Source organism: Macrotis lagotis, chromosome 3 (genome assembly GCF_037893015.1).
Source record: "Macrotis lagotis isolate mMagLag1 chromosome 3, bilby.v1.9.chrom.fasta, whole genome shotgun sequence".
Lineage (NCBI taxonomy): Eukaryota > Metazoa > Chordata > Mammalia > Peramelemorphia > Peramelidae > Macrotis > Macrotis lagotis.
Genome location: NC_133660.1, coordinates 60,949,512 through 60,975,039, shown reverse-complemented (window position 1 = coordinate 60,975,039; position 25,528 = coordinate 60,949,512). Strand labels below are relative to the sequence as shown.

The 25,528-nt window shown below is 37.4% G+C and overlaps 1 protein-coding gene across 2 annotated transcripts in view; it reads right to left on the bottom strand.

Moving 5' to 3' along the window:
* PPA2 (inorganic pyrophosphatase 2) overlaps nt 1-25,528 on the bottom strand; it is a 128,520-nt gene that overhangs the window by 11,353 nt on the left and 91,639 nt on the right. For both annotated transcript variants that reach the window (XM_074228766.1, XM_074228767.1), the window contains 3 exons: nt 9,366-9,493; nt 6,049-6,134; nt 4,661-4,730 (listed from right to left, as the gene is read on the bottom strand). In XM_074228766.1, the coding sequence (XP_074084867.1) occupies nt 4,661-4,730; nt 6,049-6,134; nt 9,366-9,493 (284 nt within the window). The remainder of the gene's footprint in view (nt 1-4,660; nt 4,731-6,048; nt 6,135-9,365; nt 9,494-25,528) is intronic.

Genomic DNA, 25,528 nt, shown 5'->3' with positions numbered 1-25,528 from the left:
TCTAAACATTAGTACTTTCTACTATATTAGATGGGCTCCCCAGATAGCTTAGTTCTTTGCTCCCAAGTAAATGTTTTAAGATAATAAAATTCCAATTGGGGCTCAGAAACAGCAAGCGAATGTGGATGAGTTGCTATTTATTTGCTTAAGAGTCAGGCAGAAATCCCTCAAATTTACAGAGCCCATCCAAAGAAATATGGTTGGGTGACTGAACAGATTCATTCATTTGCTCAATTGGAAAATGTTTAGAGCAAAAACAAAATAGTACTTGCTTTTCAAAGAGCACATAATGGAGTGGAGGGGTAAACAATATGAATATAGTTGAGTGAAAATACAGGTTGGGGAGTGAAAGGGGAGGGAGAGAGGACTACTAAGTAGGGGGATCTGGAAGGCTTCATGGAAGAAAGGGTCTTGACTTAATCCTGACTGAAGGGAGGGAGGGAGGAAGGAAGGAAGGAAAGGAGGAAGGGAGGAAGGGAAGGAAGGAAGGAGGGAGGGAGGGAAGGGATGAAGCAAGGGAGAGAGGAAGGAAAGATGGAAGGAAGGGAGGGAGGAAAGGAGGAAAGAAGGGAGAGAGGGAGAAAAGGAGGAAAGAAGGAAGGAAGGAGGGAGGGAGGGAAGGGATGAAGCAAGGGAGAGAGGAAAGGGGCGGCTAGGTGGCACAGTGGATAAAGCACTTGCCCTGGAGTCAGGAGTACCTGGGTTCAAATCCTGCCTCAGATACTTAATAATTACCTAGCTGTGTGGCCTTGGGCAAGCCACTTAGCCCTATTTGCCTTGCAAAAACCTAAAAAAAAAAGTATCAATAGTAAGGGAGGAAGGAAGGAAGGAAGGAAGGAAGGAAGGAAGGAAGGAAGGAAGGAAGGCAGGTAGGAAGGGAGGGAAGTAGGGAAGGAGGTAGGGAGGAAGGGAGGAAGGGAGGGAGGGAGGAAGGAAGGGAGGAAGGAAAGAAGGGAAGGTGGGAGGGAGGAAAGGAGGGAGGGAGGAAAGGAGGGAGGGAGGAAAGGAAGGAGGGAGAAAAGGAAAAAAGGAAGGGAGAGAGGAAGGGAGGGAGGGAGGAAGGGAGGGAGGGAGGAAGGAAGGAAAGAAGGGAGGGGAAGGAGGGAGGGAAGAAGGAAGGGAAGGAGGAAGGTAGAAAAGGAAGGAAGGAGGGAGGGAAGGAAAAGGAAGGGAGGGAGGGAGGCAGGAAAGAAGGAAGGAAGAAGGGAGGAGGGAAGGAAGGGGGAGGGAGAGAGGGAGGGAGGATGAATTGCACCAAGGGAAATACAGTGAAATAAAACTAAGATAGGTTGGAGAATGATTGTGGTGATTGCCTAATAACAAGTTGGCATTTTATCCCAGAGGTAACAGAGAGGAAATTATGCTAAAGGTAGTATAAAAGATGAATGGGAGAGTGGGATGGCAACAGAGAGACAAATTAGGAGGGTATTCTAATAGCTGAAGCTCACATGAAGAGATTTTGACATCTGCATACCATTTACAAGACCAATGCTGTTGTCCCTGATCAACTATTATATCTTCAACCCCCTAGACAATATATGGGGGTTCTATTCTGTCACCCAGTTTAAAGTATGCTTGGATTTGGCAAACATTCATTCTGCAAGCATTCCTTAACACTGGTCACTCTGGTCATTGTTCAGTTTCCTCTTTCATTTCTTTTCATACATTTCTCTAGTTCAATAACCTATCCCCAAGTATTATGCACTTTGTAACTCTAAAACCCTGTGGACATAGAAGATGACTCTTCTCAACTCTCCTGAGCTGCCTTCATGTGGCTACTTTCTCTCAAGATCAAAGAACAATGCAAAAAGGATTCCACATGCTGTTACCATCACTTTTTCTGAGGGCAAAAAGTCAAATCCATCAGCATTTATTAATCACCTACCATATGCAAGCATTGTACAAAAATAGTGGTGATATAAAGAGAAGTGAAAACAACCCCTGCCCTTTCAGAGCTCACAGTCTAATGAGGGAGACACCATGCTAATGATATGGTTTATGCTGGTTAACGACACTAAAGATTAAAATAAAAGACAGAGGATAAATTGGAGATGATCACTGGAGGGAAGGTTCAAAGAATGTCAGGGAAAATGAGAGATGGGGTGTTTTGTTTGAGGAAGAGCAAGGAGGCCTGGGTCAGCAGATCCCAGAGAGTATTGGGTCTGGAAAGGCAGGAAGGATCCAGGTTTTGAAGGGCCAGGTCAGGCAAGCAGAGGTACCATAACATTCACAAACTCTGCCGTGTTTTGCTGCCCTGATGGTTGTGGTAGCACAAATTTTTTTCCTAACAGACCACATTGTTGTAATTCCTTTCTCTATAATGAGGAAACCACATGATGGTTTTCTTCTGGTTCTCCCACTCCTAACAAAATATTCATCCTAATTGTGTTCTGATCAGTATTACAGTGGTTCACCCACAGATCCTTCCTGTATCATTTCCTGTTCACTTACTCAATTACAAGTCCAGTGTGTTTCCTTTCTTGGTGGGTTCTAAAATAACATCTTCTAGAAAGCCATCATTGTCTTATCAAAGACCCTCCCCTGCACAGCTCATCTTGGTACTGCCCTCCCAGTCCTCCAACCAGCTGAACGGTGTGCATCCCTAATCTGTGAGGACATGGGATATATAGACCACTGGTTAATGAGCAATTCTTCCGGGCCACCCAAGCAGCCAGTGAAGTTTAGAATTCATTGTTTCCATATAGGCAGAGTACTAAAAATAACCAGAAAGGCTCCAGGTAGAATGTAAACATCTTAAGTTGCATTGGGAAATTTGCTGGACAAATTAAATGTGAAGGTACCTCTCAGATAACAAAAAGCACAATATACAGTTAAATAAGGACAAAGGATTACCCAGATAAAGTTCCTTCAGACATCTCAATGTTGAAGGGATGAAATGGGACTCAGAGTCCTTTAGGGCTAAAAATACTGATGCTTCAGGAGATCTCAATACACTAAGTTCTGAAATTGTGGAAGTGATAGACTAAATGAAGACATGTCTGAATCATTTGTTCAGGTTAGCTCCACATTTTGCTTCAGAGGGCATTTTCCAAAGTTACTACTTTTTAACTTTTAATGATTGCATTTTTTAGAATAGTGTGATTCCTTGCTAGCTGGGTGATGCATTGGATAGAATTGGACATGGAGGGCCAAGTTCAGATCTGCTTCAACCACTTAAAAGCTGCCTGACCTATTGCAGACTAAGTTTTTTTTTTTCATCTGCCTCATAGGGTGGTTGGGATGATCAAATGAGATAATACAGATAAAGCACTCTGCAAATCCAAACACAGACTCTTACTAGAAGGTGAAACCCTAAGATCTGAAGGACCTGAGTTCAAGAAAGTGCCAGCTGCAGAGGGCCAAGTTCAAAGCCAATATCAGATGCTTGCTGTATGACTGACAAATCTCTTCACCTGGTTTGCCTCGGTTTCCTCTTCTGTAAAGTGATCTGGAGAAGGAAATGGCAAACTACTCCTCAGCTCCCCTTTCCTGGCTTTGCCACTGCAGCAGCTGCACAGGATGAGGACTGTTTGCATTTTCTTCATTTCTCAGGCTGGCACAACCAAATAATTCCTCACACACACAAGTGCTTAATCTAGGTTTTCTCCTCTGATCCTCACAACAATCCTGGACAGGAGGTGCTTTCATGATGCCCATTTTACAGATTAGGAAAAATGAGGCTGAAAAAGATCAAAGGGCTTGCTCAGGATCACACCAGCAGCAAGAAATACTATCAGTGATTTTTTTCAGTCTGGAAAAATCTAACAGCGTATGTTCCACTAGCATAGTCTTCAGAAACCATGAACACTGGGCTTCTACAACAAAGCATAGGAATAGACTTGTGTGAAGTATTTAAGATTTTAGAAAAATTTACATTTACCAGTGGGATCTACAGTCAAGAATGTTTCTATTTGCTAATTCTTATAAAGATGCTTTAAAAAAACCACAAATATCTAATTTTGCTATGATATAGCTTAAATTAGTTGAACATTAACCTGCTTGTTGAGTATTCTCCAAATATAAAACTTTAAATTAATAATAAATGAATTTCTCCATGGATAGTATTATTTCAGCAGGAAATAGAGAAATACAAGACTATCTTAAAAGCTTGAAAAGGAAATTTGTGATATTAATATTACCCATATAGGATACAAATGGCCTTTGTTAAAGAAATTTAAAATCTTAAATATTTCATTTTTCTTATACCAAAATAAATTTGTAGTACACAATTCTGTAACAACAGGAGAAAATAATGGCTCAGCCTTGGTGATTAGATAGTACAGGCAGCCAGTCTCAGTCCTAGCAGTGGTGGTAACTCATAGCAACAGAGCATCAAAGAAGAAAGTATATTATACACCAATAATAATTCATCCTGCTACCTAGTATTAAGAGAAACAGCATCATAGGAAATCAGCTAAAAGCTAATGAGCCCCAGGAAAATGCAATTTAAGACTCCATCAAAGGGATTTTAGGCTTATCTGATTATTGTTCTATGGATTTTTTCTTTTTTTGGGGGGGTTAGATATCAATGCCATTTTTTAAAAATTCCTCTCTTAGAAAAGGGTCTGACTTTTTATGCATTTTGTTTCAGTTCGCTCCTTGATTTTCAAAACCTCTGCATTCCTCCCACATGATACTGAAAAGACACAAATACACTTACCGACTGCACTATGGATTTGGCTTCATCTTTACTGCAGCAAAAAGGGCTGTCACACACCTGCACATTTACACTGAAATATGAAAAACGCTGAATTCAAACAAGGAAAATGATGAATGAAAATAATCAAACAAAGGAGACTGCCCCCAATCAGCTGGCAGAACTACAAACCCTCAGGGGAGACACAAAATTATAAAGTAAAATAATCGAGAAAAGCTGAAATTTTAGTACGTTTCTTTTAGGTAAGGTTATAAGAGATAAATACATGCCCCATATTATAGATTCTTCAAGATCAGCAACCAAAAAAGGCACAAACTTAGCTTCGTGTTCATCTACTATGTAAAGGGCTCTTATACAATGATACTTGGGCACCAATGATAAAAGAGGAAACAGAATATATAAGCTTCAATGTAGCACAAGAGATTTGCATGATTTCTAAAGGAGAATTCCCTGACCACCAAAATCGGCCAACATTATAATAGCTTCCCAAAGAGGCTGGAGAGTCTCTCTCCTAATCTGCAGGCTGAGAACCGGACTGGTTGTGGGGAGAGCAGGTTGCTCCTCTAGTGCAGGCTCAAAGACGCTGCTGACCTTTACAGCAAACATCTGAGCACATTGCACAGTCAGCGACAAATGCAACCCCACTGCTGTAACTGAGGGTATTTATTCATCTAATATTTCATTCATTTATTATGAAGAGGATAATTTTACACTCAGATAGTAGAGTAATTTTAGCATTAGTTAGACCAAATTCATTTGGAATCAAGTTGAGATAGTGTGGAGAGGGCTGCCTGGTGCTGTCCCTCCCTAGCCATGATATGACCAAATCAGCAGGAGGAGGTCAAACAAAATGTGCCTGCCCTCAAGGAGTGACAACCACTTGGGTAGGATGAGAGTAATTTTAGAAACCTCTTTCTGTGCATTTAGCAGCTTGAAATGCTTCTCACAGGATTTTACTAATAAACAAAGGAAAGCCTTGTTTACTAAGTAAATGAATTATTTGCCATAATCTTGACCACCTGTACTTAAGAAGACTCAAAGTGTCATTACCTAAAAAGTTAAAAAAAAAAAAAGCAAAGTTTTATTTTATGAAAGAGATTCATTTGTTTGAAAATTTGGTGCCATTTTCCCTCCTAAAAAGTGCTATGTCACAATTATGATCCCCAGATAAAAGTTCATCAAAAGTGAAAAGTTATTCTCTATTATTTACTAAGAAAAGGCTCGATGTCATTATTATAAAAACTGTCTGACTGTTTATCTGCTTTTTCAAGAAAAATATCATAAGCATAGAAGACCATTAAAAAATAGGAGAAGGGTTTATAATCATCATGTACTGAATAAGAAGATAAGTAATGCAACATAAAATATAACTCAATTAGACCAGATCTTACCAATTTATATCTCCTCCATCACACTTTTTATGAAGCAAAGCTGTCCAGTATTTGTGGGTAGATTCAATAACTTGAAGAGCAAAATCCTAGGTTAGCAGCAAAAGAGACATTTTTACACAGTCAGTTATTTTTTAAACAATGCAATATATTTATTATAAAAACCAAACATGAACATTTCCAGCAATTAGTAAAATTATTTAATTTTAATTTTTAATTTTAATTATGAAAATAAATTAAAGACTAATTAAATGGAAAAACTCATTATATATTAATTTTAAGTCAAGGTAATTTAAAATTATCTATTATTTTTGGAATTTAATTTTTAGTAGCATGATTAGTATTACATAGTCTAATAACCCTGCAAGAATTTGATGGCAATAACATTTGCCATAAAAGCACCAGTAGAAGATACTGAGTTAAAGAGATTTGGAGCTTGCAGAGAATTTCTTACCATGCTTTACTCTAAAATAGGCATTTGATTTTTTTCTAAAAGTCAAAATAATTTTTATGAAAGGAATTTTCATTTTACAACATCAATGATTATGCCATCTTTTCTCCCCAGGTTTTAAAGTCTGGAATCAAAACCAAATGAACTATCTTTGGAGTGATTTGGCAGCTCTGTGGTTTACACAAAAACTGACACTTGACCTTCAAAAAGAAACTTTATTAGGTCTCTATGGCCCTAAGTGAAGGTGAAAAGCAATCTTTCAGTGCAACCATTTCAGTTGCTCATTCTTGGAAATAAAAACCCAGGTTTTCCTCAAGGCAAGGAAATTTCAGGCAAAAATCTTTCATTTTAATTACCAAACTAACCAGTTATTTAGAACTGTCCATGGATAAAAGAATCAGAACCATCTCTCTGACTACCTTAATTGGACAAGTTATATTTTCTTCTCAAGTAGTACAGTGTTTGGAGACCATAGTGTTCAACAATACTTTTTTTGAAACTTAACTTCAGACAACATTAAATGCAATTAACTTACATCTGAAATAATTTCCAAATTTAAAAGACATGCAAATTACACCTCTAACAACCCATTAATTATCCCTGCTAGGTCCTTTTCTGCTCTTTTCTTTTACCCATTCAGTCCTAGGTTTATGTGCATTTTTTCCTTTTATCCATATTTTATAAACTTTTTTTTTGCAAGGCAATAGGGTTAAGTGGCTTGCCCAAGGCCACACAGCTAGGTAACTATTAAGTGTCTGAGGCTGGATTTGAACTCAGGGACTCCTGACTCTAGGGTCGGTGCTCCATCCACTGAGCCACCTAGCTGACCCCCTTTTATAAACATCTTTGAGATTCTTTTTTTTCTCTTAATATGAAATAAAACATAAATGCTTTGATATTTTTGTTACTTATACTTGTCATTCTTGATTACATTCCATTTGATTATATTGATATACTAGTTAGCTCACCCATTATCAAACAATAAGATACTTTGGTTGTTCTTAGTTTTTTTTTAAGCATCACAAATTATGCTGATTTAATTATCTTTAAATGGTTCTTTACTTACCACCCTCCAAACACACTCACCTATTTTGGGATAAAGCCATTTGGATATATTCTCAATACTGGGATTATAGGATCAAAATATATATATATATATATATATGTGTGTGTGTGTGTATGATTAATTTTGTCACCCAGATTGCTTTGGGAAAAGATTCCACCAATTTGCAAATCCATTGATAATGCAGGTGTGTGACTATTTCTTTACAATTTGCCCAGCATTTAATTAGTCCTTTTTAAATATATCTTGGATAATTTACTAGATACATGTTTATTGGGAGAAGTAAAAAATAATGCACAAAATTACTGATCTCACACAAAAATTATGCGAAGTATACAATTTTTGTACAAAAGAAATAATGCATTTTGCAAAAAAAATTTAGCCTGTATAGAATATGTATACAGATTGATTTGGCCTGGAGTAAAATGAAATAATAAAATTTTCATGGGAGTTTGAGGTGCTTCATACAATGAAACATCATTTGCACTATACTGATTTTGAATTTGTGGTGATGCAAAGCTAGAATGTGTTTTTTTGAGGAAAAAGCTGGAAATATTTTTTTACTCTGAAAAGTGTAATGGAGAGTACAAAATCAAGGGCTTCTAAACAAGGATATCAGAAATTACAGATTGCTTCAATATAAGTAAACTTCTATGTCTAGTAATTAATTATATGACATATGGTAAAAAATTTTCAGGAGAGGAAATACAGAACAGCAGGTAAAAACTACTGATTTGGGAATCAGAAGATGTAAGTTTGAGTTCCATCACCAATAGTGATTGGTTGTGTGATCATAGGTAAGACCTTAATGATGTGTCTCAGCTGCTTCACCTGTAAATCATAAATGTAATGCTTATACTACCTATCTCCCAAGGCTGTGAGGAAAGCATTTTATACACCCTATTATCTTACTGATAACTGTGAATTGTTATATAATCTAAGTTTACTTTTAAATCGTTTTTAAAGTACTTCATTTATTTGGTTCTGATCTGTATGGATGATTTCATTGTTGTAGGGAATTTCTGATAAGGAAATTCCCTCTGCTAATGGTCTTCCCAATGCTAGACCATCTTTATGACACCATGTTGTCTCTCATGTATATGTACTTTACTGGAAAAAAACAAATTTATTTCAAGATATTGTCTAAGGAAAAGCTTTTCTGAAATTTATTTGCCTCCCTCAGTTATTCTGAATCAAAGAAGATTTAATATAGTGCTGCTTTTTTCCCTATGGGTTATATTCAAAGAAGTAACTATGGAGGCCAGAAAGCTCAATGGTACTTGCATGTTTTATGTAGTGCAATTCAAGGCAAAAGGTCTCAGTAAAAAGTTATTTGTGGCTACAAGTAGGAAATGAATAGAGCTCCCTTTTTGCCACACCCAGAATAGCAAATGGAGGGTTTTCCATTTCAGATGGTTTTTTTATATTCCTGTGTCATGGGAATTGGCATGGAAGAATCTGGCTAAAGATGAATATACTGAAAAATCAAGGAGCAGATTCTCATGACTGGCAAAAGTTTTCTTCTATGACACTTTGAGAGAAGAAATGCCATCTTATTTCTTATGTATTTTCTACTGCATTTTTTTTAAGTTTCTCTGACAATTCACTAATGAAAATTCTTTGAAATGATTCTTTAAATAAAATGACAATCAAAATATCTTCTTAAATACATGACACCAAAATCAGGAACAGATTAGATAGCTTTTTTTTTTGTTTGTATCATATGCAAAAATTCACATTATTTCACAAAGCAGTCCTTAGTAAAGTGCATTATTAAAAGAATGTCACAATGCATGCCATCTTTACCTTGTCTTTAAACTCTCCATTAAAAGCAAATTTATTTTCTGGTTTTCCATCAGGCACTTTGTATAATCGGAACCAGTCAAGTGTTGCCTCAAGATAACTTGGCTTATACTTGCGCACATCATCGATATCTATAAACAACAAAAAAGAGAGTTTTATTGAAAAACAATTGTAGAGAACTCTACTGCACCACAGTGAGTGCAGAGCAGAGTTCTGGCCTCAGAGCAGCTCTGCAGTGAGAACCAGTAGTGGGAGTTGGCAGAGCCACCCAGCACGTCCAGAGCTCTCAGCCCACATATGGTAAGGGGATCAGGGGAGACTGCAGAGATCTCTCTCTGCTCTCCCTGGGGGCAGGACTCAGCTGTTTGCTTACAATCAGATCCAGGTTGCAGTCTGGGCTCCCGGACATCACACCATAGTTGAGCAGAGACCCTCCTCACAATTTCAGGCCAGAGGGGAGAGCCTGAAGCTTCTCATAAGACCTTGGAGGAATTAAGATCCCTGTGGATTATCCCCCAAACCCCCAAAGCCTTGGAAGTGTAGTAAATCAGTCACAGGCAGAGGAAATGAGCTAAGAAAAAGAAGAATCTGACCATAGAAAATTTATTTGGTCCAATGGAGGACACCACAATACATATGCAGATGACAACAAAACTGAAGCTTCCATATTCAAAACCTCCAAGAGAAATAGAAAATGGACTCAGGCTATGGATGAATTCAAAAAAGACATTGAAAAGCAATTAAGGGAGATGGAGGAAAAATTGGGAGGAGAAATGAGAGCAATGCAGAAAAATCATGAAAACCAAATCAGCAACTTGGTGAAAGAAATACAAAAAATACTGAAGAAAATAATATGTTAAAAGTCAGTTTGTGCCAAATGGAAAAAGCAACACAAAAGGCAAATGAAGACAAGAATGCCTTAAAAAGCAGAACTGGCCAGCTGAAAAAGGAGATAAAAAGGTTCGCTGAAGAAAATAATTCCTTCTAAGACAGAATGGAATGAAAGAAAGCTGATGACTTTGTGAGAACTCAGGAAGAAATGAAATTGTACCAAAAAAAAAATTAGAAGAAAATGTGAAATATCTTATTGGAGAAACAACTGACCTCAAAAACAGATTCAGAAGAGATAATTTAAAAATTATTGGGCTACCTGAAAGTCACAACCAGGAAAAGAGCCTAGACTTCATTTTTCAAGAAATAATACAGCAAAATTGCCTTGAGATCCTAGAAACAGAGGATAAAGTAGAAATTGAGGTAATTCACAGGTCACCTCCTGAAAGAGATACCAAAAGAAAAACTTCCAGGAATATTATAGCTAAACTCCAAAACTCCCTAGTCAAAGAAAAAATACTAAAAGCTGCCAGAAACAAGCAACTCAACTACCATGGCTCTATAGTCAGGATTACACCGGCTCTGGCAGCATCTACATTAAGGGCTCAAAGTGACTGGAATATGATATTCCGGAAGGTAAAAGATCTTGATTTACAACTGAGAATCAACTACCCATCAAAACTGAATATCCTCTTTCAGGGGAAAAGATGGACTTTCAATGAAATGGGAGACTTTCAAACTTTCCTATTGAAACAACCAGAGCTGAAAGAAGGTTTGATCTCCAAGCACAGGACTCAGGTGAACCACAGAGGGTGGGGGTGGACAAGAAGAACTAACTATGAGTAACTTAATGATGTTGAATTGTTTGTATTCCTGCATGGGAAGAAGATACTGATAAATCATATGAATTTTTTCATTCATAAGAGCAGTTTGAAGGAGCATATGTAGATGAGGCATGGGAAGGAGCAGAATATAATGGTAAAATATAGTAAAAAGATGGAGTCAATAGGTGATAAAAAAAAGTACTGGGAGGAAGAGAAAGGAGAAGAAGAGGCTAAGATATTTCATATAGGAGTCAAGAGGAAGCTTTTACAATGGAGTGGAATGGGGAAGGCAAGGGGGAATGAGTGAGTCCTCATTCTCATCGGAAATGGCTCAGAGAGGAAATAACATACACACTTAATAGGGTACAGAAATCTATCTTAGCCTACAGAAAAATGAGACAAAAGGGATGGGATAAGGGGGAACAGAGGAAGGGAAGGGGGAGAATAGGTGATAGAAGAGAGCGAAGATCATGGGAGAGGGTACTCAGATACAACACACTTCTGAGAAGGGACAGGGTGAAAGGCGAGAGAATAGAAAAACGAGAATGGGAAGGAATAGAGAAGAGGGAAATACAGCTGGGAAACTGTGGGAAAAATATTGAAGCAGTTTTTTTGGTGGACTTATGATAAAGAAGGCAATTCCCTCAGAGACAGAGCCACTGGAATCTGAACACAGATTGAAGTACATTTTTTTCTCTCTCACTATTTTTGAGGTTTCTCATCCTTTGAGGGGGGCTTATGATTGCTCTCACAGAAAGATTAGTGTAATAATAGAAAACACAAATAAATAAATAAATAAATAAAGATAAAATACTTTCAAGACTAGGAAAAAAGAAAAACAATTTTCACCTTTTTTTTTTAAATTCAGTAAGATGGAGATCTAGTGTGCAGACAAGATCAAGGTCAGATGGGTAAATCATATGGAAATAGAAGAGCAAGGATTCCTGACTTTTTTAGTCCCCATAACTCCTCACTTTCAGCAAATCTTTTCTGAACTGATCAAACAATAACATAATCTTTATTCAAGATGATAGGACATACAATCTAGAGTTTATGGCATGGTAAGCTAACACAGTGCCAGGTGCAGAGGACACATTTATTGATTGATATACATGTGAGAAATAAAATGGAGAGTTTAATCCCCCCCCAAAAAAACCTGAACTTATAAATTTTTTTTAATTGACAGTAATACTTTTGGAATACTTCAAGAGGATAATATAATTACCTCCCAGGTGACCCCCATATCACCTTGACTCTCATATGCACTAGAGCTATACATACCCCAGGTGAGCACTTCTGAGGTAGAACCAACATGGAATCATTCAGTGGATCAGCATCAGTCAGGGCAGAGTAAAAATGACCTTTTGCTAATCTTAGAAGTTTAAGTTTGAACAAAGTATTCCATTTTTCTGTTCCTCAGATCTCTAATTTTTAATAGATTTCCTTGTATTTCAAGGTCTCAAACAATCCACTCAGTCAATCATTATGGAAATGGACTCATCTGGCTACATATCTCCTGCTCCCTTCTTACTCTCCCCTTCCCCTGCCCCCAGAAAAAGGTTAAGTTGCTACATCCCATTATTATCTAAATTCCAGGGGTAATGGTAGAGCTTCCTGCATCTGCTGGTCCCCAGCAGAGGATTCCTGGGATCACAGGAGCCAGGTGGAGCAGTGGATAGAGCTTGGGATTCAAACCTAGGCGTAGACTCTTATTAGCTGTGTGTGTCTCTGGGCAAGGACTTAATCTGTCTCCATTTCCTCAAAGGTAAAATGGGAGGCACTAACAGTGCCTACCTCGTGGGGCTACTGCAAAGATCAAAGAGACGGCATAATAAAGCATTCACCATCATGCTTGGCACCAGTAGGGGTTACTGAAATCCTTTCCTTCCTTCACTCCCTTCCACAGAACTGGCTCCAAACTGCAAATGATCAGTCACACTGCAAAGAGCATTTAAGACCTGAAAGCCACAATATCTGGCTTAGGCCAAATTGCAAAGTCTAGAAGGGCCTTCTTTTTTTTTAAGTTTTTTTTTTTTTAATAAGGCAATGGGGTTAAGTGACTTGCCCAAGGATACACAGCTAGATAATTATTAAATGTTGGAGGCCAATTTGAACTCAAGTCGTCCTGACTCCAGGGTTGGTGCTCTATCCACTGTACTACCAACTGCCCCTAAAAGGCCCTTAAGAGTCCTCAGCCTCAGGGGCAGCTAGGTGATGCAGTGTATTGAGTACCAGCCCTGCAGTCAGGGGACCTGAGTTCAAATCAGGCCTCACCTAGCTGTGTGATCCTGGGGAAGTCATTTAACCCCACTGCCTTGCAAAAAAATAAAGTCCTCAGCCTTTTGCATTCCAAAGGGGACAGGTCCTGGACAAATAACACCCCACCCCACCCCCCATAACTGCTCACAAACAGTCAACAGTAAGCTTCATAATATTCCATCTGGATGACTTCCAGGGTAGAGTCAAGTGGTGGCATGAAGCTAACATGCTCCCAGAGCCTTTCCATACCAAAGATATATGAAACTTCTTCTCTCACACTACAGATCTCACCAAGAAAAAGAGAAGATTCAAAGAAGTTTTCAACTGCAAACATCATGGAGGATCTTCAGTGAAGGTCTGTCTGTCTCTTAGGGGAAAAGGAGAAGAAAAGTCCAGGAGGTGGGAGAGCGGGAAAAGCCAGCAGGAGGCTTTTAGCCCACAGTACAATCCAAGTACCAACAGATTAATAATACCAGAGGTCCCAGCAGTTGGATAGCAAGCCAGCAGGGAGGACCCCAAATCTAAACAAAGTCTGAACCCTGAAACACTGGGGTAAAAGACAGGACTGGGTTGGGAACAATCCTCTGTTAAATCAGAACCTAGACATAAAGGAGAAGAAAAAAAAAACAATTTCTGCAAAGGCAAGGCCTAGACTGCATAGGCAACATCTTGGCCAACAACAAGCCAGGGATCAGATCCCAGCCCCAGCAAAATAAAAGCCTGGATCTATACTCCATCTACTCCAAGAGCAGAACTAAAGAAAAATGAGCAAAAAAGCTAAAAGAGCACTCACTATAGAAAAATACATCACAGATAAAGATGACAGCAATGTCATGTCTGAAGAAGAAAGCTGTGAAACATCACACACAGGAGAAGTATCCAAAGAGTCTATAGATTTAACTCAACTACAAAAGCTCATCAAAGAGCTTAAAAAAGAATTTAAAAACCAAAGAAGAGAGGAAGAAGACATGGAAAAAAGAAATGAAAGTCATGCAGGAAAATTGTGACAAGTTGACCAGAGAAAAAGATGGATGTTCAATGAAATACAGGACTTCCAGAATTTCCTGACAGAAAGACCAGAACTGAACTGAGAACCAGAACTGAAGAGAATTCATTTGCTAAATACAGACTGAAGAGTTACATTAAAAAAAAAAAAGGTATAAAGGGGCCTGAAAAACAAAGCTTTTAAACAAATGTTGGTCCCTAAAAGGGAAGATATAACTATTTTAACTCATTAGAACTTTACTTCTCTAAGGATAATTAAAGGGTAGACTATAATCAAAAGGGATATAGGTTTAATTGGGTCTTGTCCCTCAATTGAAGAGGTCCAAGATCACATCACTATGAGATAAAAACCCCTGAAAAAAGCAGGAGGGTCAACTTTAACTTAAGTATCTCATTATACTCTGACTGGCTTTAATCACAAGGTGCTAAGCATCTTGTCTAATTAGGGCACCATAAACTGTAAGGACCAGAGACAGTGTCTCTATTACTCACAAGTATTTGTAAAGACCTCCAGAACCTCCCAGTACTTAGAGATCTTCAAGATACTTTCAGTTAATTAGATCAGGGTGCTTCACTTAACCAGAGGTTAAGTGGGGGAAGGTAAAGTGGGAAAAAAATAGGCCAGAGGAGAGGGGCACAAATACTTCAAGGAATAATATGGCTTTGGAGGATATTTTGACTTGTGAAGAGGATTATATGTAACTGAAAAATACTTGAAACGGGGGTAAGGTTACAAAATATAATTATAATTTGAGTCAAAGCTGCTCATCAAACAATCAAGTAAGCAATCTGTGATGTTATCTTGATAACAATAGTTTATCAAGCATATTAGAGCACCAAAGGAAGAGGCACAAAGATTTATAATTTTAGATGGAAAGAAGGGAGAATCTGAATGCTGTGTAAATTCTATTCAATAGATTTAGTCCTGTGTGGAAGTAAGATACACTCCCACTTGGGTTTAAAAATTTAACTTAACCTACAGAAAAGGGGGAGGGGAACTGGGAGAGGGGAAGAAAAGGGAAAAAGGGAGCGATAAAAGGGAAGGAAAGGTATAAATCAAAATAAACTGAAATTTAAATTTAAAAATAAATAAATCAAAGGGGAAAGGTAGTAAAATTCTATAAGGAGGAATAAGAGAAAAGTAAAGCGATAAATATAAATGGAGAAAGATAGCATAAAGGGAAATACAGGATTAATACTCTTAACTGTAAATGTGAATAGGATGAACTGCCCCATAAAATGGAAATGGATAGAAGAATGGATTAAAAACCAGAATCCTACAATATATTGTTTACAGAAACACATTTGAAGCAGAAAGATACACACAGGGTAAAGGTTAAAGGTTAGAGCAAAATATATTATGGCTCAGCTGAAGTAAAAAAAATCTGGGATAGTGATTTTAATCTCAGACAAAGTAAAAGAAAAAAAATCAATCTCATTAAAAGGGATAAGGAAGGAAACTACATCTTCTTAAAAGGCACCATTGGAAATGCACCTAGTGGGATAGCATCCAGATTCCTACAGGAAAAGTTGAGTAAATTACAAAGAGAAATAGACAGTAAAATTTTAATAGTGGGAGACCTCAACGTCCCTCTCTCAGATTTAGATAACTCTAACAACAAAATAAATAAGAAGGAAGTTAAGGTGAATGAAATCTTAAAATCTTAGAAAACTTAGATATGATAGACCTCTGGAGAAAACTTAATGGGGACAGAAAAGAATATACCTTTTTCTCAACAGAACATGGCACCTTCACTAAAACTGACCATGTACTAGGACACAAAAACCTTAAAATCAAATGCAGAAAGTCAGAAATAATAAATACATACTTCTCAGATCATAATGCAAAAAAATTACATGCAATAAAGGGTAAGGGAAAAATACACCAAGAATTAAATGGAAATTAAATAGCTTTGTCTTAAATAATGGATGGATCAAAAAGCAAATAACAAATAATAATTATATCCAAGAAAATGATAATAATGAGACATCATACCAAAATTTATGGGATGCAGCCAAGGCAGTTCTGAGGGGAAACTTTATATCTCTAACTGCCTTTGTGAATAAAATAGAGAAAAAAGGAGATCAACAAATAGCGTATGCAACTGAAAATTTCTGCAAACTGATTCTGAAAATCAAGGAAGAAATTAATAAAAATACAAAGCAAAAAAACCATTGATCTCATAAATAAATTTAAGAGTTTTATGAAAAAGCCAATAAAATAGACAAACTTCTGGTTAATCTGATTTAAAAAAGAAAGAGAAGATAACCAAATAACCAGTATCAAAAATTAAAAGGGTGAATTAACCACCAATGAGGAAGAAATTAAAGAGATGATTAGGAGCTACTTTGACAAACTGTATGCCAATAAATTGGACAGCTTGAGTGAAATGGAGGAATATTTACAAAAATACAAACTGCCCATTTTAACAGAAGAGGAAACAAATTACTTAAATAACCCCATTTCAGAAAAAGAAATTGAAGAAACTATCAATAAACTCCCTAAGAAAAAGTCTCCAGATCCAGATGGATTTACAAGTGAATTCTACCAAACATTTAAGGAACAATTAATTCCTATTCTTACATAAACTATTTTAAAACATAGGAGAGGAAGGAGTTCTACCAAACTCCTTTTATGACACCAACATGGTGCTGATAACTAAACCAGGAAGAAACAAAACAGACTAAGACCAATCTCCCTAATGAATATTGATGCAAAAATCTTAAATGAAATTTTAGCAATGAGACTTCTGAAAGTTATAACCAGGATAATACACTATGATCATGGTGAATCTATACTAGCCAGGCAGGGTTGGTTCAACATTAGGAAAACATTCAACACAATTAAGCATATGAACAGTAAAACCAACAGAAAGCATCTCACTATATGCTGAAAAGGCCTTCAATAAAACACAACATCCATTTCTATTAAAAACACTAGAAAGTATAGGAATAAATGGAATTTTGCTTAAAATAATAAATAGTATCTGTCTAAAACCATCAACAAATATTATATTTAGTGGGAATAACCTTGCAGCATTTCCAATAAATTCAGGGGTGAAACAAGGATGCCCACTATCACCATTACTATTCATTATAGTGTTAGAAACACTAGCAATAGCAATAAGAGAAGAAGAACAAATTGAGGAAATCAGAATGGACAATAAGGAAGCAAAACTTTCACTCTTTGAAGGTGATATGATGGTATACCTAGAGAACCCAAGAAAATCATCTAAAAAACTCCCTGAAACACTTAACAAATTCAGCAAAGAAACAGGATATGAAATAAACCCACATAAATCACCAGCATTTCTATATATGAACAACCAAGTCCAAGAACAAGAGATCAAAAGAGAAATTCCATTTAAAATAACTGTAGATAACATTAAATACTTGGGAATCTACCTCCCAAGACAAACCCTGAGACTGTATGACACAATTATAAAGCTCTCCTCACCCAAATAAAGTCAGTTCTAAAAAATGGGGAAAATGTCAAATGCTCATGGTTAGGTTGAGCTAATATAATAAAAATGAAAATTTTACTGAAATTAAATTACTTATTCAATGCCATACCAATCAAACTACCAAATAAAATACTTTACTGAGCTAGGAAAAAATAGTAACAAAATTCATCTGGAGAAACAAAAGGGCAAGAACAGCAAGGGAACTGATGAAAAAAAATGTAAAGGAAGGTGGAGTTGTGAATAGATCCAGCCTTTCTGGAGAGCAATATGGAACTATGCCCAAAGGGCAATAAAACTTACCCTTTGACCCCAGCAATTCCAATTCTAGGACTATATCCAGAAGAAATTATAAAAAAATGGGGAAAAGTCTTAACATGTTCCAAAATACTCTTAGCAGTCCTTTTTGTCAAAGAACTGAAAATTGAGGGGATGCCCATCAATTGGGGAATGGCTAAACAAGTTATGGTACATGAATACTATGGAATATTATTCTATAAGAAACAATAAATGATCAGACTCTAGAGAAGCATAGAATGCCTTATGGGATCTGATGCTGAGTAAAGGCAGTAGAGCCAAGAGAACAATTTACACATCAATATGAGATGAACAACCTTGATGGAAGCAACCCCTCTTGGCAGTCCAGAGATTAGGACAACCATATTTGACAGATTATGGACTATATTATCCCCAACCAGAGGAAGAAAAACAAAACAAAACAAAACAAAATACATACAAAAAAAATCCATCCCTACCAAATCTGATGAACAGATTTATTATTATTGGTTATTATTAATATTTTTTATTATTATCTCTTATGTATCTCTTTTCATTAATCCTAATTCCTCATGCCAAAAAACTACTAATTTGTAAATATGTTTAGCAAAATGTTAATGTAAAATGCTAACCTGACCATTCCCAACTGAGGGGAGGGGGGGTAGGGAGGATGGAGGGAAACTTTGTAACTTTGAAATATACTTGAACAAATGGATAAAAGTAAATTAAAAAAAACAAAAAATATTCCATCTGATTTGTTAAGGCTCTCAGTCGGCTCACACCTGGCCTCTTTGGGCCCATAAGTGGTGATGCAAAAGAGTTTCTGTAGAAGGTGGAAGATTTTTGAAGTCCCTGATACTGAGATGGTTTAACCAGAAGTTCCAATGGCTCCAACTGGGGAAGGAGAAGCTCACTGCAAGTAGATAATTTTATTCTTTGCTTTTGTATTCTCTCAAGACTTAGAAGAATGTCTTGCATTCTTAATAAATACTTGGTCTTAATAAATATTTGCTGATTCATTCATCAAAAAGTCCATCCTCCTATAGGGAGGAGACCAAAAAAGCAATGAAGTGCTTATGGACTGCTTTGCTAAAATGGAGAGACATGGGCAACATCATTTTACAGTATTGCAAACAATCAAGGATTGGAATGATTGAAGATTTAAGAACAAAGCATTAAAAAAACAGAGAAGAAAATGAGCCTGGAGAAACAAGATCAAAACAGGAACATTTATGGCTGAAACTGGAAGAACAACAAACAGATATAAAATTATACAGTTTTCTCTCAGTATTTCTAGAGAGATCTATTCTGATCATCAACAGTGGAACTACCAAAGTCTCCTCCAAAACCTCACTCTTTCAGGGACTAAGGGAGATAGCCAGTCCTGACCAGAAACAAATGGAGGAAGGAAATCCATGCTGAATTCAAAGTAAAAAAAATTTAAGATATCTCTAATGAGGAAAAATAACTAAAGACAACTATTTATCCCCATCTTCCCTACTCCACATATCCAACTTAATACTAGCATCCATTTAACATTGCTGCTGTTTGTTTTTGAAGAGGACAATCACAAAGTGATGTCTTGATTTATGCTTTGACCTAAATTTAAGTGAGGCAGAGTTACAGAAAGGTGTCAGCTTCACTCTCCCAGTCATTAAAGTCCTGTGGTAAGACAAAAGATGACTGAAGGTCCAGGAAGGCATACATGACCTTTATGTCTTCAATGTCTGACCAAGTTCTAAGCAGCTCATAGCACTCAATTCAGATGCTTTTATGGCTGGTGGAAATTGTTCTCTGTTGGCCATTATGTACATTCTTGGGGCAGACATCCCCTAACTCACCAACAGCTTTGTGACCCATCAATTACCCTCTACCTGGTTTCACCCATCTCCTGAGAAGGTTTTACTGGAGTGGGACCATGGCCTATGCTACAGCTTCTAGGAATGTGTGAGAGTTGGGTGACAGCAAAGTGGACAAGCAGCACTGAAAAAGGTTCAACAAACCCTCACACCAGAGGTGCCAGTCCTCCATGAATACCCCATACATCTGGCTAATAAAGTAGTGAGTGAGTATTCCTATCTAAGAAATAACCATGTGAAATATTGATCTCAGCCTCTGAGAAAAACAGAATAAAATCTACCATTCTTTTTTACAGATCTAATTTTGTTTTAAAAATAATGAAGAATCATTGGATTTTAGAGGATGAAGGATTGTCAGCCTCATCAAGTCCAATTCTCTGTTTTACAGATGATTTATGCAAGATCATACCAGTATTTGGAAGAAATGAAGAACCTGTATCTTCTATTTCTCAAAACACAACCATCCTGCTTTTCAGAAAATTAAGAAATATGGGTCTGCTGATTGAAGGGACAGGATGACTGCAAGATCAAAGCATCTTAAAAAAGCAACCACTTACAAGTTACAGGTGCATAACTTCTTTGGCTAAATAACTAATGACTGTCCTATTAATCTACAAATAGTAGAGAAAACAGAAATGGAATTAGAAAAACTCATCTCCTTTGATCAATGATGAGAAAAATATTTCATTTTTTTTACCTCTTCAGTAAGTATTCAAACACCAATAAAAAATAATGTAAATGAATGTGACAGGATCATACTGTGAGAAAGCAGCCTTAAATGTATGGCATGTAGCAAAAGAAAAATGTCTCCATGTGGATATTTATTACTAAGTACTGTGAACAGAATACCTCAAAACACAGCAGAGAAAAAATTTCACACTGTCAACAAAAGCTGTAGTCTGGTATGAACACACCCATATGGGGGTTTTAATTTTTCCAACAGATGTTCAGGCAACACTGTACATCAATTTTTTTTTGAAATGTACCACAAACAAAATCTGTGCAGCTTTTAGTATCATTTAGTGGTGTCATGTCAAGGTAAGGAAATGCCAGGTCTATGTTCATATGACAGCATCCCTCTGGGATGTCTGACAAAACAATGCACTTCCTAAAATGCTCAAATGTATGTTTGGAGACCAAAATTTTTAATGCTTTTAATTTAACAACCAGTAAATTAGAATCTGTAAACTCAGAAACAGAAGAGGTTTTAGCTGTATCTCCTGAGAAGACTCCTAATTAAGAGGGGTGGAAGGCTCTGGTGGGACAGGGACAAGACTTCAAGTGCACTCAAAAACATATCCTCTAGGACACTAATGAAAATAGAAGCTGATGTTTTATGTGCCATTTTAAAAGTTCAGGAAGAAAAATAACTTAAAATAAAGCCCTAAGCATTTCCCTAATCACCACAGCCAAAGGCAACAGCAATGATGGGGCAGACTGTTACTACTTAATAAAAACTCTGGTCTTTTTCCTTTTTATCTAAATTAAAAGAGTCAGGATTTTCTCCTTCTTTTCAGTGTTTTTTTCTACACTTTCATGAAAACATAAGGACATTATGTTCAATAGTCTTTCAAAATTCAATAATAAAACTTGAAGGCCATTCAGGCATGGATATTAAAAGAAAAGCAGTACTTCCAAACTATTATTAATTGCAGTTTGATAGCTTAATTGTCCTCTTATTAATGCAATATGTATGTGAAGATGAAAATGTATCTTGCCTTTTTACTGGCTAGTAATTTATAATAATCATTAATTTTTTGGAGAAAATCTCTTATAGTAAAAAGGCAGTTTAAAAAGAGACTACAGTTACTGGAAATTTAAGTCCAGAAGAAAAACATAACAGAGAAGAATAAAGATTAGACCAGACTTAAATTGAATTCAAAGTGTCAAAGATGAAGGTTATCCTGAAAAAGGATAACCTAATGCACAGAAAATGTGTTTGTAACACTACAAGGCAATTTCTACTCGTCAGATTCAAAGGGGCCAATGAAACAGAAACCCTTCTGGATTTTTTTTTTTAAGATGGCACTGAAAAATCTAAAACAGAATCATCTGCAAGTAATGTTGAGCCATAATTTTAAGTCAGATCTGTTAGCAAACTTAGAACTATTTGTTAAGCAACTGACCAAGGTTATATGAAGATTCTTCAAAGGGTTCTTTATATGAAAACTAAGGATTTATCACTTAAAAGTACAATCACATTTCCATATGAATTCATCCAGAATTTGGGGGCTTTTTGTTTCTATTGCTCCAGAGTGAAGCCAATTTAATGGGGATACATGATGAAAAAGACAAATAGATCTTAAGACTCAATTTTTTTAAGTGCTTATTTTTCTATTTTTTTCCCTTTCATCCTACTTTGATTTCAGAGTATCATAGATCTAGAGCTGAAATACATCTTAGAAGTCATCTGGCATGGTCTCTTCCTTTTATAGATGAAAAAATTGAGTCCCAAGAGGCTAGGGACTTGCCCAAGGTCCTACACAAAGGTCAGAGGCAATAGTATTTGGATACAGGTCACTAGAGTCAGTGTTCTGCAACATCACCCAAGCGACTAATAATAATGACTTATGTAACCCATGTTTTAGGCTTAGCATTCTGGCAAAATTTGAGGACTTCTCAACCAGAGATGATCTTGTCCCTCACAGATTTCCTTTGGGCATATCAGAATCAGACACATATTTTCCTTACATAAGGCCTCCAGCTCCTCTACAAGCCCTCAGGAAAACAGCCAAAGAATAGAAAACAAAGGACTCATAGATGAGCCCATAGCTAAGGAATGGCCTTACCCTGTGACAGAACCCCCATTTCCTTATCTAGATATGGAGCATAGTCACAGCGTGGCACCTAATGAAATTATGCTTCATGAAGGGAATCATGGGCCCCAGCTTTGGAATATCTTCACTCCAAAATCAGACTTTTTCTCTCTGTGGCTAGTTTCCCATGAGTTCCTTACTTCCATGTACCTGCTTCATGCAATAGTAATGGGACACATTTGGACCCAAGATGCCTGCAATTTAGGTTGGACTCCAATGATTCTCAATTTTTCATCATACATCTGTCTGCTGTGAGATGCCCCATCTTACTTTTGTGAATCAATACCCCTAGAGGAGTCTTCATTGTACAAACTATCACAACAAAGGGATATCATCTTCTCTGTGTGTCCTGCATTTACGAATTTGGATTTCATTCTCCCCATGTACAGAGCACGAATAAGGAGCTGATATGATTCCTATTGGCACATATTCATAACTAAGGCTCCTATCTGGTATCAATCTGTTTGGCTCTCTGCTTTCTTTGGTACTGCTGATATTGAGAAGTATCTCCTTTCTTCCCACTGTCTCCTTTCTTCATCTAAGTAAATGTTAGAGCTCTCTTACAATGGAATAGTCAGGGTCAACATGCTTCTAGGACAGTCAACACATTTTTAGTCATGGTCCACAATTCCCTATCAAAAAGTGGTCACTTCGACTAGTTAAAAAGACTTCCATGATCACTATTTCAGTTGTTCTCTCTTCACCTTTGTATTTCACATCAGCCGTCCCCTAATCACTACCATGGCCTGATGAGGGTGAGCTTCTGCAAATAACCTTAAGTCTCCAAAGAAGCCTCAAGAGACCATAGCAACACAAGAGGAGGAAGGGAAAAGGCTAGGGCTACCATCAGCAGTCCTGTTGAAACAGCAAGGACCATGTCTTGGGATGATCTCATTTGATGCTTAATAATTTACAATTGCTTTTCCACCCTCCAAACAACCTGAGTGAGTTAGGGGGGTGAATATTATATTATCCTTATTGTAGAGATGATGAAACAGAGACTTAAAAGTTTAACAAACTTATGTTGCCCAAGGTTACAAAGTGGAAGAGCTCAAACTTGATCTCAAGTCACCTGATTCCAAGATCAGGATATTCTGGCAGGTAAAGTTCCAATTGATTATGATTATTATTGTTATTTGAAGTGTTATTTTTTCATTGGTCCTGGAGTCAGGAGGACCTCAGACACAATGATTATTTAGCTATGTGACCCTGGGTAAGTCATTTAACCCCATTGCCTTGCAACCCCCCCCCAAAAAAAAGTTATTTCTCATTATTTACATTTTGTGGTTAATATAAAGAAATGGTGATTATTTTGTTTATTTGCTTAATATCCTCCCATTTTAATAAAGCATTAATTAATTAAACCTGTGCATTTATTCAAGTGGTTTCTCTGTCCCAGGAAGTAAATCACATATTTATGCTCTCTTATTTGTATGACTTTTTCATTTCCTCCTATAAACCCTTCATGGGGGAAGAGGAAAAGAGGCAGCAGAAAACTACAACCAATATGATGGAGAACTCTTGTTATTATGTGGGTACCAATGGACACATGCTTTATCCATCATCTATCTTCCATGCCCTCTATGAGACTGGCCCATCATCTAGTCGTGTGTGTGTGTCTCTGACGATCTCCTTCATGCTCCTTCACAATTTTCTGCTGGTAATATAATGTGGCCTACTTGTGCCTACCCTGGCCCTAGAGCTCTCTGTAGTCTTCTGGGTATTCTGAAACTAATTCTGCAGAGACTGTGTTATGCCATGAGCTGGACTCACATGACATCACTGCAAGGATACTGGTGCTGGGAACTAGCTCCAGTCTTCCAGGAACAGCCCACGAGGTGCCTGGGTCTCTGGGGGAGCCTGGGTCCTTGGCAGTGAGAGCAGTTTCCAGACCTCTTAGTCCAGGGATCATCAAAAACATGGAAGGTCAGTGGAAAAACCCTGACACACCAGAGTGGACATAAGCCCCACCCCAGGAACCTGTGGAACCACCTGACAACTGCTTCCAGAGCACTCAGTCCACCTATGGTAAGGAGGTCAGGGGAGACTTCAGAGGTCTCTCTATTATCCCTGGGGCAGGACTCTGTTGCTTTGTCCATATTAAAACCCTGAGCACAGACTGGGACCCCCCCATTACCATGGCAGAGCAGGGACCCTTCTCATAGCTCCAGGGCAGAGAGGAGTGCTTGTGGTCATCCATAGACTAGGCCAGAAGCATAGGCCAGGAGAGCAGTCAGAGGCTCTCATAAGACCTTGGAGGAACAGGGGTCCCAGGGTGGTATGCCCCCCCAAAAAACAAAAACAAAAATACTTTGGAAGTGCTTTAAAATCAGGTCACAGGCTGGGGAAATGAGCAAACAATAGAAGAAAAAGAATCTGACCTTAATTAGTTTGGTCCCATGGAGGATCAAAATACACACTCAGAAGATGACAAAGTCAAAGCTTCTGCATCCAAAGCCTCCAAGAAAAATGGGAACTGGTATCAGGCTATAGAAGAGCTCAAAAAAGACTTTGAAAAGCAAGTAAGGGACGGAGAGGAAACATTGGGAAGAGAAATGAGAGAGATTCAGGAAAATCATGAAAACCAATTTAGCAGCTTGGTGAAGAAGATACAAAAATATACCAAATGAAAAACAACATGTTAAAAAACAGTTTAGGTCAAATAGAAAAAAGAAGTCTAGAAGGTCAACGAGGAGAAGAGTAACTTAAAAAAGAGCTAATCAGATAGTAAAGGAGATAAAGTTCTGAGAAGAAAATAACTCCATCAAATGTAGACTGGAGTTAAGGGAAGCTAATGACTTTGTGAGAAATCAAGAACAATAAAACAAAACCAAA